Below are 13,196 nucleotides of genomic sequence, written 5' to 3'. Positions count from 1 at the left end.
CCCTTCACACCTCTCCGCCAGCGTCCTTTGTCTTCTAAATGTGCTGATAAAGAGAAGCTAGAAGCAGCCGGCTATTCCATCCCCCCACCAATTTAGAACGTGCACAAACTTCTCTCAGCTCATGCCTTGATTGAGTATCTGGGATTGAAGTGGAGTTTTAGAGTGGAAATAATAATTCGTTATTTGGAACACACGCATTTCCTGTCTGTTCCGTTTCTACAGTAATCTGTGTACACACGTTGTTAAAACAGAAACGTTTTTTTATATTCTAGTAGTAGATGACAAAATGTAGGCATAAACTATATAATGTATGAAGCCTGAAGTCCAAATAGCAAAGAAACATTTTCACAAGAATAACACAACAATTGCGCTTTTATTCAAAAATATAACTGCAGAAACAAAAAGCCACCTTAACATGCGACATTGACAGCCGTTTATTGAAACTGCCTCTGTGGTTCAATAGAATTGGTTCCCGCTTGGGAATCAAGAGGTCACGAGTTCGATCCTGCCCCTCTCCGTTTTGAGAAGTAAACTGCTCTTAGTCTTACTATTTTAGAATAAAAGCATACATTTGATTTCAGTCTGTAACAGCCGGTGCAATTTATGATCCTTGTGAAGGTTAGCTTTATTTTTTTAATTCACTTTTCATTCTCTCAGTCGCGTTCAGAATCAATCCATACAACCCCATCTGACACGGCTGTTTTCACTAAAGACGCGCTATAGCTCTGCAGTGTACCACGATGCATACTAACGCACCCCGGGTTCTGACACACAAACGCTGGCAAAGCTGCCTTCTTCGTATCTCACCGTCACTTGTTTTTCTTTTTATTCAGTTTTATTGAGTGTTCCTGCCAGTCCCCGCATGTTGCTGTATGCTGTTTCTTTTGTACTCCAGGACATGCAGAGGAAAGAATGGTAAAGAGCAGTAAGTTCGGCGCTATATGCAATAATCAGACACTCCCCATCTGCCCGTGTCGTTCAAACACTAACATATATTGGGGTAAAAGTATAACAAAAGTGCACTTTTATTCAAGTGCACTTTTTCCATCGCCTTTTCCTGTAAGAAGCAATGTACACACATCTCTCTATGCTGTGGTTTCTATTACACACCTGAAAGAAAGAGACAATATATGTGAAAATATCATCGCACTAATGCAATATTATTTGAAAACGAACAGCGTCAGATCGGGTGTGAATTTATGCAGGAACTGGAAATTCTCTGATGCGGGACCTTCCCCCAGGGAAGAAAGTATAGTGTCAGGTGCTCATTCAGTGTAATAGGAACCATAGCACAGAGAGATGTGTACACTGCAACAAGTACACGTGTCGTAAATGTAAGAAGGACGGTCCTTGGGTATGTAGGAACTGCTAATATTTGAATGTGATGATTTTATATAGAACGGAATGAAAATCAGCACTTCTTAGCATTGCACCATGCAAGCTGTCGTATCAATCGCAGGAACACTCAATAAAACTGAATAAAAAGAAAAACAAGTGACAATGAGATACAAAGAAGGCAGCTTTGCCAGCGTTTGTGTGTCAGAACCCGGGGTGCGTTAGTATGCATCGTGGTACACTGCAGAGCTATAGCGCGTCTTTAGTGAAAACAGCCGTGTCAGATGGGGTTGTATGGATTGATTCTGAACGCGACTGAGAGAATGAAAAGTGAATTAAAAAAAATAAAGCTAACCTTTACAAGGATCATAAATTGCACCGGCTGTTACAGACTGAAATCAAATGTATGCTTTTATTCTAAAATAGTAAGACTAAGAGCAGTTTACTTCTCAAAACGGAGAGGGGCAGGATCGAACTCGTGACCTCTTGATTCCCAAGCGGGAACCAATTCTATTGAACCACAGAGGCAGTTTCAATAAACGGCTGTCAATGTCGCATGTTAAGGTGGCTTTTTGTTTCTGCAGTTATATTTTTGAATAAAAGCGCAATTGTTGTGTTATTCTTGTGAAAATGTTTCTTTGCTATTTGGACTTCAGGCTTCATACATTATATAGTTTATGCCTACATTTTGTCATCTACTACTAGAATATAAAAAAACGTTTCTGTTTTAACAACGTGTGTACACAGATTACTGTAGAAACGGAACAGACAGGAAATGCGTGTGTTCCAAATAACGAATTATTATTTCCACTCTAAAACTCCACTTCACTCCCAGATACTCAATCAAGGCATGAGCTGAGAGAAGTTTGTGCACGTTCTAAATTGGTGGGGGGATGGAATAGCCGGCTGCTTCTAGCTTCTCTTTATCAGCACATTTAGAAGACAAAGGACGCTGGCGGAGATGTGTGAAGGGATTTAAGAAGCAATTTAAGGTGGGACGGAATTACGAGTTTTTTCGTAGGCTCTGGTAATTCTAGTCAGTGTACCTAAATTTCAGCTATGTTCCTAGTTCACGAAAGCTTCAGGAAAATCTATTAAGGACTACATATAGGTAAAGCTCAAACATGTACACAACATATTAAACACCTTACTTGAATTTGTGAATAATTGCATTGAACGCAAGTCCATCAGTCCAACTGGAGGTGAAGTTTAGAACATTCACTTGGTCATAAGACCGAGTACACTGACGTACCCAACTCAAAAGTATTTTCTCACTGTTTGTCTGTTGCAGGTTGGACATAATATCCTTCATGACATCTTTCACCTGGAAATAAAAATATTACAATATTTACAAAAACAAATGTGTATTTTATCTTCAAAAATGCAAATCTTTTGAGGTTGTAAATGGACTTAATACATCACTATTAATACCAAATTGGTGGAACAGATTATAGTAATTTAGTTTAGACAAGTTTTTCCAAATGACTAGCATCACCTCTGATTAAAAGTTGTCCATATGATGATATCATAAATGAGTAAGCCATATTTATTATATTTAAAATCTTTCTTAATCAAACATTAACACAAGATGTAGGCATTTCTAACTATCGCCATTCACTGATACATTCAGGGGCTACTTCATTGGTTGCACCTTTCAAGTAGTAGGTTTAACACTCTTTTGTCTTCCGAATGGCATGAACTGATTGATACATGAACTCCAGAAGTTACTGGTAACATTACTTTGAGATTTTGTTCCATGCTGACTCAACAGCATCATACTCTTCCTGAAAATATTTCATCCACACCATCAAGGTGCAATTCATCTCAAAGATGCGCTATTACACTAAAGTCTTGGGACTGTGCAGATCATAAAAGTAGCCTTAAGATATTGTTATTTTTGTGAGATCTGCTCAAGATGATTTTTGTTTTGTGAAATGGAGCAATACCTCGTTGAAAGTACCCATTACAAAGAGCAGACTATGGTCACTAAGGGATGTACATGGTCAATAATTCTAAGATTCACTTAAATTGTGCCAACTGCTATTAAGTGGATTAATGTGTGCCAAAAAAACATGCCCAGCATCATACTGCCAGCTTTCTCTATTAGCACAGAGCAGGATGGAACAATGTATTCATGCCAATATCCCATATTCTGATCCTACCATCTACAGTATATATAGCACCTGAAATCAATTTGATATTTGGACTTCACACATTATACACTTCAAGTCACCATTTTGTCATTACTACTGTAACATGAAAAAAGTTTGTTTTAGTTATGTGTTCTGCATTTCTTAACTTGCTTTTCCTGTCATCCTACATTAACACAGATTGTTGCAGACACAGAACACACATGAAATGTTTTTATTCCAAATAACAATATATTATTTACCCTAATGTGTTACTTCCCAGAAAAAGAAACTTCAGCTTCAGGCTTCTTGCAGCTTGTGCTGATTAACACATTTACAAAACTAAGACGCCGATGAGGATGTGCGAGTTAATTTAAGGATGCCCAGTATTACGGATATTTTCGTAGGCTTCAAGGATTCCAGTGTTAAATCTGGCACATGAATTACACCTACCTTCTACAGCTGAGAACTATTTTTTGTTTATTTAAAAACTAAACTCCCCTTGAGATATAGGTGCTTTTCTTCACTGCAGACAGTGCAAAAGTCAATTTCTTATGAACTGTAACTTTTTCCTATTAAAATAACATTATTCAGACTAAAATTATGCTCTAATTAAACATTTTATACGTCTGCATTTCTTTTTGCAATAGTCACCTTTTCTTAACAACTACTTGTATATAAAAATTTGATCTGTAACTTGGTCTCATTCATGAGATAACCAACCAAATACATGTTATAGGAGAGTGAACACATTACAAAGCTTGTTTTTAGAAATACAATCTTTCAAGGAAACCCACAGTGATAAAGCCTTGCTTGCTTAAAAGTAGGAATAAAAATAATGAGTGGATGGAGTTTTATATCAACTAACAATGGAGATTTAAAGATGATTTCAATAACTTTTATGAGACACTCATCATATTTATACATAGTTTGCAATTTAAAAATATTGCACAGGCTTATTTTAACCTTTTCTCAAATTTATTTGTTTAAAGTATATATGTATAACAATTAATTGATCATTAAGAAAGATTTCTTTTATTCATTACAAAATGCACTTTTGAATTTTACTAATTCTGAAAACATATACTATATACTGTATATTTTGTCATATCATCATCTTAACCTCTTTGATCTTCAAAACAATTACAAAAATGCTATTAGAAAAAACAAATGTCCACACAACATGTCAGGTATCTCAAAAAAATGTAAACATTTGAAAAGGTTAGTTGGAGAGAGATCACCTCATTGAACATAGCTGAAGGCACTAGAGTCCTTTAATTACCATGTAAAACGAAATATATTAAATTGTGTTGATAAAGGTATTTACTAACCTGCCAGTGCAAAATGATGTTCCAGATCAAACCCAAGGTCAGTTTATGATTTCCATCAACAATATCAGTCCCTCCAATATTTACTAACTCCACCTGTACATACAACATAGTTAAAGTCAGTGGGTAAAACTCTGACATATGAAGAATATAACCTCATCCTGTGTGTGAGTTAGGAAAATTCTATATGTAACTGTAAAAAAATAAATTTTAAATTATAAATTGTAAATGTAAAATTTCTAGTGACAAATATCAAAAATACCATAATTTTTATATTTTCTTAAACCACCAAAGCATTTCTTAAAAAAAAAAAAAATTAGCATAAATTTATTAAACTTGAGTTATGCTTAAAATGCATAAGTTGATTAAATGCTTATTAGAGCTAGTATACAAAAACATGACAAATATATCAACAGTGGTTGAAAATGAAATAAACAACAGTGGCAAGCCAAGTCAATTTCGTACACTGAACCTCTGACACAAAAAACATTATAAGCTGGTCTACAAATAAATGTTAATTTAATGAGAATATACTACAATGCTTTTATTACATGTCTTTCTCCTTCAGTAAATCGGCAGTTGACTACATATCATATTCCTTTATACATGACCATTTAAGTGCATGAGCAGCACTCAATTCTCAACATCATCTACTTGTTATTTTGTGTTACAAAAGAGAAAAACTTAAAATTGGCCTACATTTGAATATCTTACATGTAGAGAACAAAGAATACATTATGCGCCTCAAATATGGGGATCTTCTTGAAAATAAGATAAACATATCGAAAAGAAGCCAAGGTTTCAATGCATCTCCTCTCTAAATAATTACCTGGCTATGAACTAGATTTTAATCTACTACCAGGGCAATTTAACACAGTGTTAATTAGGATTCCACACTTCTTTAAGGCTTGCCCTCCACCACCAAAAACTTATATTTCTCTGTTGACTCTAAGACCCACGATACATGTGGAGGATTCACCACAGGACAAGTACTAACTAAAATTGAGTAAATGTTTCCCTAATTATAATCCAATTAGATTAAAAGAAATATTTTTTGTAAAACAAAAAGAAAGCAGATTTTTTTTACTAGCAAGATAAAAGCAGTATTAAACCTAAGCTATACAATTTTAACATTTGGCATATATTCTATTTTAGCAATTGTTTAAAAATGTAATCATGTCATTTTTTATAATTGTATAGTTCCAGCATAGCTTTGTTGTCATTTTTAAAAAATTTTTTTGCAGCTGTAATACTAAAAATATTTTTTAGATTCTGTTAGCTATGCTTAAACTGTGCCATTCACTTGATTTGTTGTTAAGCATTGTTCATTTTCTGTATTTATATAATCTCTCTCTATAAAATATATATACATTTTTATTTATATTTTTATAAGACATCAACTGGCCACAGATTATTATTGCTTCAAGAAAAGTTTAAATCTAGAACTGAAAATTTAAAGTTCAAAATGAGTTACTAGAAATCAGTTATGTACAAATATTAATCAGTTCAAAACTTAATAAATATTTCAGGCATTACAATATATACAAATGATTGAAAAACACTTTTTTCACTTTGCCTAAAACCTGGCTAATATACATCTACAGTTAACTATTTTAGCAGCAATTGCATGGCTTTATTTTTCTCTCACCACTTAACCCCAATTTACAAAATAATAGGATTGTTGTTGACTGTGATACTCAACTTTTCTGTCAATACCAAAAACCAGATGACCCATAAGAAACATGGAAATAACGTGATGCAAAGAGAGCTTCTTATTGTTTTAAAGGCTTAAAATAAAGGCTGTACTACGAAACAACCTGTAGTCAATAAGCAGTAGCTATTTAACACAATTTTCCATAATATCTTTTTATTATCAAGAAAGATGAAATATCTTATAAAAGAGATGCTTACATTGTTCTGGTTTAACACCTGAAGAACTCTGTTGATATTGTTTAGGGCATGTACCCTTGTAGATCCTCGTTCTTTGGTCTATTGAAAAAGTAGCATTATCAAATAATTAACAATCATAATATTCATCTTAATATAACTCAAAAGCTTTATCAAATTAAGTTAGTAATTCACAAAAACCAATACTATATGGCTCAGAGTGACATAAGGTTGATTCAAATTAATATATACTGCTCAAAAAAAATTAAAGGTACACTTGTTAATCAGAGTATAGCATCAAGTCAATGAAACTACTGGGCTACTGATCTTGTTAGGTAGAAGCTGCTTTGGTGTAAATAAAATTAACAACAGGTGCAATAGAGGGGCAACAGAGAGACAACCTCCAAAAGAGGAATGGTTTAACAGGTGGATGCCACTTATATTTTCCCTTCTCATCTTTTCTGACTGTTTTTTCACTAGTTTTGCATTTGGCTACGGTCAGTGTTACTACTGGTAGCATAAGGCGAGGCCTGGACCCTACAGAGGTTGCACAGGTAGTCCAACTTCTCCAGGATGGCACAACAATACGTGCCATTGCCAGAAGGTTTGCTGTGTGTCCAGGCACAATCTCAAGGGCATGGAGGAGATTCCGGGAGACAGGCAGTTACTCTAGGTGAGCTGGACAGGGCAGTAAAAGGTCTTTAATCCATCAGCTGGACTGGTATCTGCTTTGTTGGGCAAGAAGGAACAGGATGAGCACTGCCAGAATCCTACAAAATGACCTCTGGCAGGCCACTGGTGTGAATGTCTCTGACCAAACAATTAGAAACAGACTTCATTAGGGTGGCCTGAGGGCCCGACATCCTCTAGTGGGCCCAGTGCTCATTTGCCATAGAATACAAGAATTGGCAGGTCCACCAATGGTGCCCTGTACTTTTTACAGATGAGAGTTGGTTCACCCTGAGCACATGTGACAAAAGTGAAAGGGTCTAAAGAAGCCATGGAGAATGGTATGCTGCCTGTAACATCGTTAAGCATGACCAGTTTGGTGGTGGGTCAGTGATGGTCTGGGGAGGCATATCCATGGAGGGACACACAGAACTCTACAGGCTAGACAACAACACCTTGACTGCCATTAGGTATCGGGATGAAATCCTTGGACCCATTATCAGACCCTATGCTGGTGCAGTGGGTCCTGGGTTCCTCCTGGTGCACGACAATGCCCGGCCTCATGTAGCAGGAGTATGCAGGCAGTTCCTGGAGGATGAAGGAATTGATACCATTGACTCACACCCCACACTTGCGTGACCTAAAGCCAATAGAACACTTCTGGGACATTAAGTTTCGGTCCATCCGACACGTGCCAAGTTGCACCTCAGACTGTCCAGGACCTCAGTGATGCCCTGGTCCAGATCTGGGAGGTGCTTCCCCAGGACACCATCCGTTGTCTTATTTGGAGTATGCCCCAACGTTGTTTGGTATGTATCCAAGCACATGGCGGAAAATACAAACTACCGAGTATGATTTTGAGTTGCTGCAATGTAATTTCGGCAAAATGGACTAGACTGCCGCATCATTTTTTCCACTTTGATTTTTGGGGTGTCTTTGAATTCAGCCCTCTGTAATCAATTTCATTTCTAACAAATTACCCAGTCCATATCCATATAGATCTCCAGCATGATTTTTTTTTTTCCCCATTGAGATCTGATGTGTTTTCAAAGTGCTCCTTTAATTTTTTTTGAGCAGTTATAAGGCTTATATATTCTATTTAATGCATACTTAATAAGCTAATATTAATGCTGTCTGAAAAAGCTAATAAAAAACTCACATGGTACAAAAATAAAAATAATTTTCTAACATAACTTGACATAATCAAACCAACATATAATCATCATTATAGTATGGAAGACAACTAAAAAAGGAAAAAGAATTCATAAATAAAAAGGCAAATTGGACATGAAGACAAAAAAAATACAAAGTATATAATACAAAACATGATGATATATAAATATTAACTGAAAGACTAGAAATGTGTATGGGTTTACTCAGTGATCAGTCACTATGTGAAATATAGCCATACTGCATAATTCCTAATCTTGAAGAGCCAGCAAATATACTTACTAAGCAAAAAAAATCAAATAACCCACTTACACGAATGAAGTAAATAATAATGGTTATGTCCCATTTTAACTGGGAATTTAAAGACTTACATACTATGTATTTTAGTACCAGCTATCAGTAATGAGCATTGAATAAAAACATAAAATTAAATAAAAACTTGAATGAAGTTTAACATTAGTGCAATAAGGCTATAAATAAATAATTTCATGTAAAGAAGGAGTTTAGCAACTGTGCATTGCATCTTAAAAAAAATTATAACATTTTCTGTCAGGTAGACAATTTTTTTTTTAACAAGATTATGTTACTTTGTATTTTTTGCTGTTCACATTCACATTCAATGAAGTAAATAAAAGTTTTGTTTGTACTCTGCTTATATTATCTTGAAGATTCTCACTGTTAAAATACCTTGTTTTTGAAATGGCTGGCTTCTGCAAGTATTATTAAGTTTCCTTTACTATGTGAATACTTTAATTTTCACTGAATGAAGGAGAAAAATAATTGATAAAATAACTGAAACTGAAATAGCCAAAAATGCACATAGGGTGCCTTCTGTTACCTAATATTTGTATGTAGATAATGATAAATGCATAATGGATTGTACAATAATGTACTGTAAAATAGACAAACATAAAGAAAACACACAAAAGGAATGGCTAGCACTGTGTGCATGTGAGGCCTTACTTTCCATACTTGTTTAGTGCTGCACTATTTTGTTATTGGTAGAGTTCTGCAAGAAGTATGGTACATTATCTAAGTTGTATGTAACTTGCACTGAGCTTTTGCAAGACATGTTCTATATTTATGCTGTAGTTTATTGTTCTAAACCACTCTTCATTACAATGTAAACTATACATGCTACCCATGTAAAATATATTCATTATATAATGAATAAGTCTGTAAATACTGTGTATTTACAAGAATAAAAAGACAGTGATGAATAGTGGTTAGTGATGATGCCTCACATTTCCAGATGGCTAGGTGTAATTGCAGGCCCAATTATTGTCTAGGTGGATGGCTGTCTGCCTCCTCATATCCCATGCCCTGCTGTTAGTGTATATGCTGCACATTTGCATAACATACTGTATATGAATCACAAATTTCCTTTATATACTTCTGAGAAAGCAAATTGTATACATAGTAGTAAATAAAGAAATCATCTTTAAATTTAACAGTACAGTATTTGGTCGATAAATGCAATATAAACATGAAGCTGAACAATCATAATCAGTAACTATAGAACAAGGTTGTGCTAAACTCTACCAAACATCAAAGGGATGAAACTTTTTACTAATGTAAAATAAGTTAAATTAAATCCTGTTTTCACCAAGGCATTTACAGTTTTCTAAAGATGTCCATGCTTATTATGCCCAGCAATCCTCTTTTTAACATGCGCAATGAGAACTTCCTCTCTTTTCTACTTGCTCCATAATTCTCTGTAGGGATTGATGGCTTTGACTCTGGTATTCTAACAATGTCTTTTCACTTACACAGGGCGATTTTCATTTTAACCCCAAAAAAGTTCCAAAGCTCAATATTAACCTTCTATATATATATATATATATATCGGACCCAGAAAACTCTGTGCCTGCTGTCTTAGCAGCACTTACAGAATTTCAAAAGATCTCTGGTCTCAGAATTAATTTGAATAAAAGTGTACTCTTTCCAGTGAATTCGCAAGCATATAATATTAGATTAGACACCCTTCCTTTTATCATTGCAGAACAGTTTAAATACCTCGGGGTAAACATCACAAGTAAACATAAAGCTCTATATCAACAAAATTTCGCCGTCTGCATGGAAAAAATTAAACAAGACTTGCATAGATGGTCAACCCTTCATCTCACACTAGCTGGAAGAATTAACACTGTTAAGATGAATATTCTTCCTAAGCTCCTTTTTTGATTTCAAAACATTCCAATATACATTAATAAATCATTCTTTAGGCAATTAGATTCAACAATAACCTCATTTATTTGGAATTCAAAACATCCACGCATCAAAAGAGCGACCCTACAAAGACAAAAGGCGGCATGGCTCTGCCTAACTTCCAGTTTTATTACTGGGCAGCAAATATACAGGCGATAAGAACCTGGACACAAATAAAAGAACATATACAGGCTTGGTCAAGAATAGAAGTAAAATCCTGAAGTACTTCTTTGTATTCCTTGCTCTGTGCTCCAATAAACACAAGTTATCTGCAATATACAAATAACCCAATTGTGCTCCACTCACTTAGAATCTGGAACAAATGTAGAAAGCATTTTCAGCATGTGATATCTTTAAAGAAAGGTTCTCTTAATTTAGCTCAACATTTAACACAGTAATCAGCACAGATCAGCACTGATCAACTCCCATCCTAAGATATATAAGCCCATGTAAATAAAGCAATATCATTGGGATATGTGCATACTTGTGTTTTTTCAATCCTCATTCATGGTTCCTAAACACGGATGTGAAAAAACAGTATCCTTTTTCTCATATAGAACAAACCACCTCTACGTTAAGAATACTGTAGGCATGTTTCCTGCCCTGGACTGTTTAAATGTTTTTTACTGGAACCAAATGCCTCCAATATATCCAGCATGGATAACGCTTATTCATAAACTGAACAGCTATACACCATATTACAGAAAAGGCAACTTGCATTTTTGGCTTTCTCAGTCACACCATGCTGTTCGTTTAAGACTGTTATTTTTGGCTCTGGTACAACTCTACTTAGAGCAAAGCAATTTAAATGGGTCTCCTTCAAAAAGACTTTGTTTGACTTTATTGTGCTAATAAGTTATGCCATATTGTTTCATTCAAATTCAATATTGAGACCCCTAACATTTCAAATTTGAAATTTACCAACTGATCCAAGTGTTTGAGTTTTTGCATTTCACAATTCATGTTCCAGGATTTGCCTTTTAAAAATTGTTTTTAACTAACAAGATGCTTCAAATGCCGAACCCTAAAATCAGTGATACTTGTTCAAATAATAAATAAAAAAAAAAGTCCCAAAGCTTTAGAAATGGCTTTATAACCTTTACCAGACTGATAGATCTCAATTACTTCTGTTCTCATTTGTTCCTGAATTTATTTGGATCTTGGCATGATGTCTAGCTTTTGAGGTGCTTTTGGTCTACTTCTCTGTGTCAGGCAGCTCCTATTTAAGTGATTTCTTGATTGAAACAGGTGTGGCAGTAATCAGGCCTGGGGGTGGCTACGGAAATTGAACTCAGGTGTGATACACCACAGTTAGGTTATTTTTTAACAAGGGGGCAATTACTTTTTCACACAGGGCCATGTAGGTTTGGATTTTTTTTCTCCCTAAATAATAAAAACCATCATTTAAAAACTGCATTCTGTGTTTAATTGTGTTATATTTGACGAATGGTTAAATGTGTTTGATGATCAGAAACATTTTGTGTGACAAACATGCAAAAGAATAAGAAATCAGGAAGGGGGCAAATAGTTTTTCACACCAATGGTAAAAACATGGAACAGTGGTGAACCTTCCCAGGAGTGGCCAGCCGACCAAAATTACCCCAAGAGTGCAGAGACGACTCTTTCAAGAGGTCACAAAAGACCCCAGGACAACATCTAAAGAACTGCAGGCCTTACTTGCCTCAATTAAGGTCAGTGTTCACGACTCCACCATAAGAAAGAGACTGGGCATAAACGGCCTGCATGGCAGATTTCCAAGACGCAAACCACTGTTAAGCAAAAAGAACATTAGGGCTCGTCTCAATTTTGCTAAGAAACATCTCAATGATTGCCAAGACTTTTGGGAAAATGCCTTGTGGACTGATGAGACAAAAGTTGAACTTTTTGGAAGGCAAATGTCCCGTTACAGCATTTCAGAAAAAGAACATCATACCAACAGTAAAATATGATGGTGGTAGTGTGATGGTCTGGGGTTGTTTTGCTGCTTCAGGACCTGGAAGGCTTGCTGTGATAGATGGAACCATGAATTCAACTGTCTACCAAAAAATCCTGAAGGAGAACGTCCGGCCATCTGTTCGTCAACTCAAGCTGAAGCGATCTTGGGTGCTGCAACAGGACAAAGACCCAAAACACACCAGCAAATCCACCTCTGAATGGCTGAAGAAAAACAAAATGAAGACTTTGGAGTGGCCTAGTCAAAGTCCTGACTTGAATCCAATTGAGATGCTATGGCATGACGTTAAAAAGGCAGTTCATGCTAGAAAACCCTCAAATAAAGCTGAATTACAACAATTCTGCAAAGATGAGTGGGCCAAAATTCCTCTAGAGCGCTGTAAAAGACTCATTGCAAGTTATCAAACGCTTGATTGCAGATATTGCTGCTAAGGGTGGCCCAACCAGTTATTAGGTTCAGGGGCAATTACTTTTCACACAGGACCATGTAGGTTTGGATTTTTTTTTTCTCCTAAAT

At 35.5% G+C, this 13,196-nt stretch overlaps 1 protein-coding gene across 3 annotated transcripts in view; it reads right to left on the bottom strand.

Moving 5' to 3' along the window:
- The window catches only part of utrn (utrophin), a 513,264-nt gene that overhangs the window by 398,211 nt on the left and 101,857 nt on the right, over positions 1 to 13,196 (bottom strand). For all 3 annotated transcript variants that reach the window (XM_039747516.1, XM_039747517.1, XM_039747518.1), the window contains 3 exons: positions 6,704 to 6,781; positions 4,796 to 4,888; positions 2,487 to 2,659 (listed from right to left, as the gene is read on the bottom strand). In XM_039747516.1, the coding sequence (XP_039603450.1) occupies positions 2,487 to 2,659; positions 4,796 to 4,888; positions 6,704 to 6,781 (344 nt within the window). The remainder of the gene's footprint in view (positions 1 to 2,486; positions 2,660 to 4,795; positions 4,889 to 6,703; positions 6,782 to 13,196) is intronic.

Source organism: Polypterus senegalus, chromosome 3 (assembly GCF_016835505.1).
Source record: "Polypterus senegalus isolate Bchr_013 chromosome 3, ASM1683550v1, whole genome shotgun sequence".
Classification (NCBI taxonomy): domain Eukaryota; kingdom Metazoa; phylum Chordata; class Cladistia; order Polypteriformes; family Polypteridae; genus Polypterus; species Polypterus senegalus.
The sequence above is the reverse complement of the archived record's forward strand: the minus strand, read 5'-3'. Positions and strand labels throughout refer to the sequence as shown.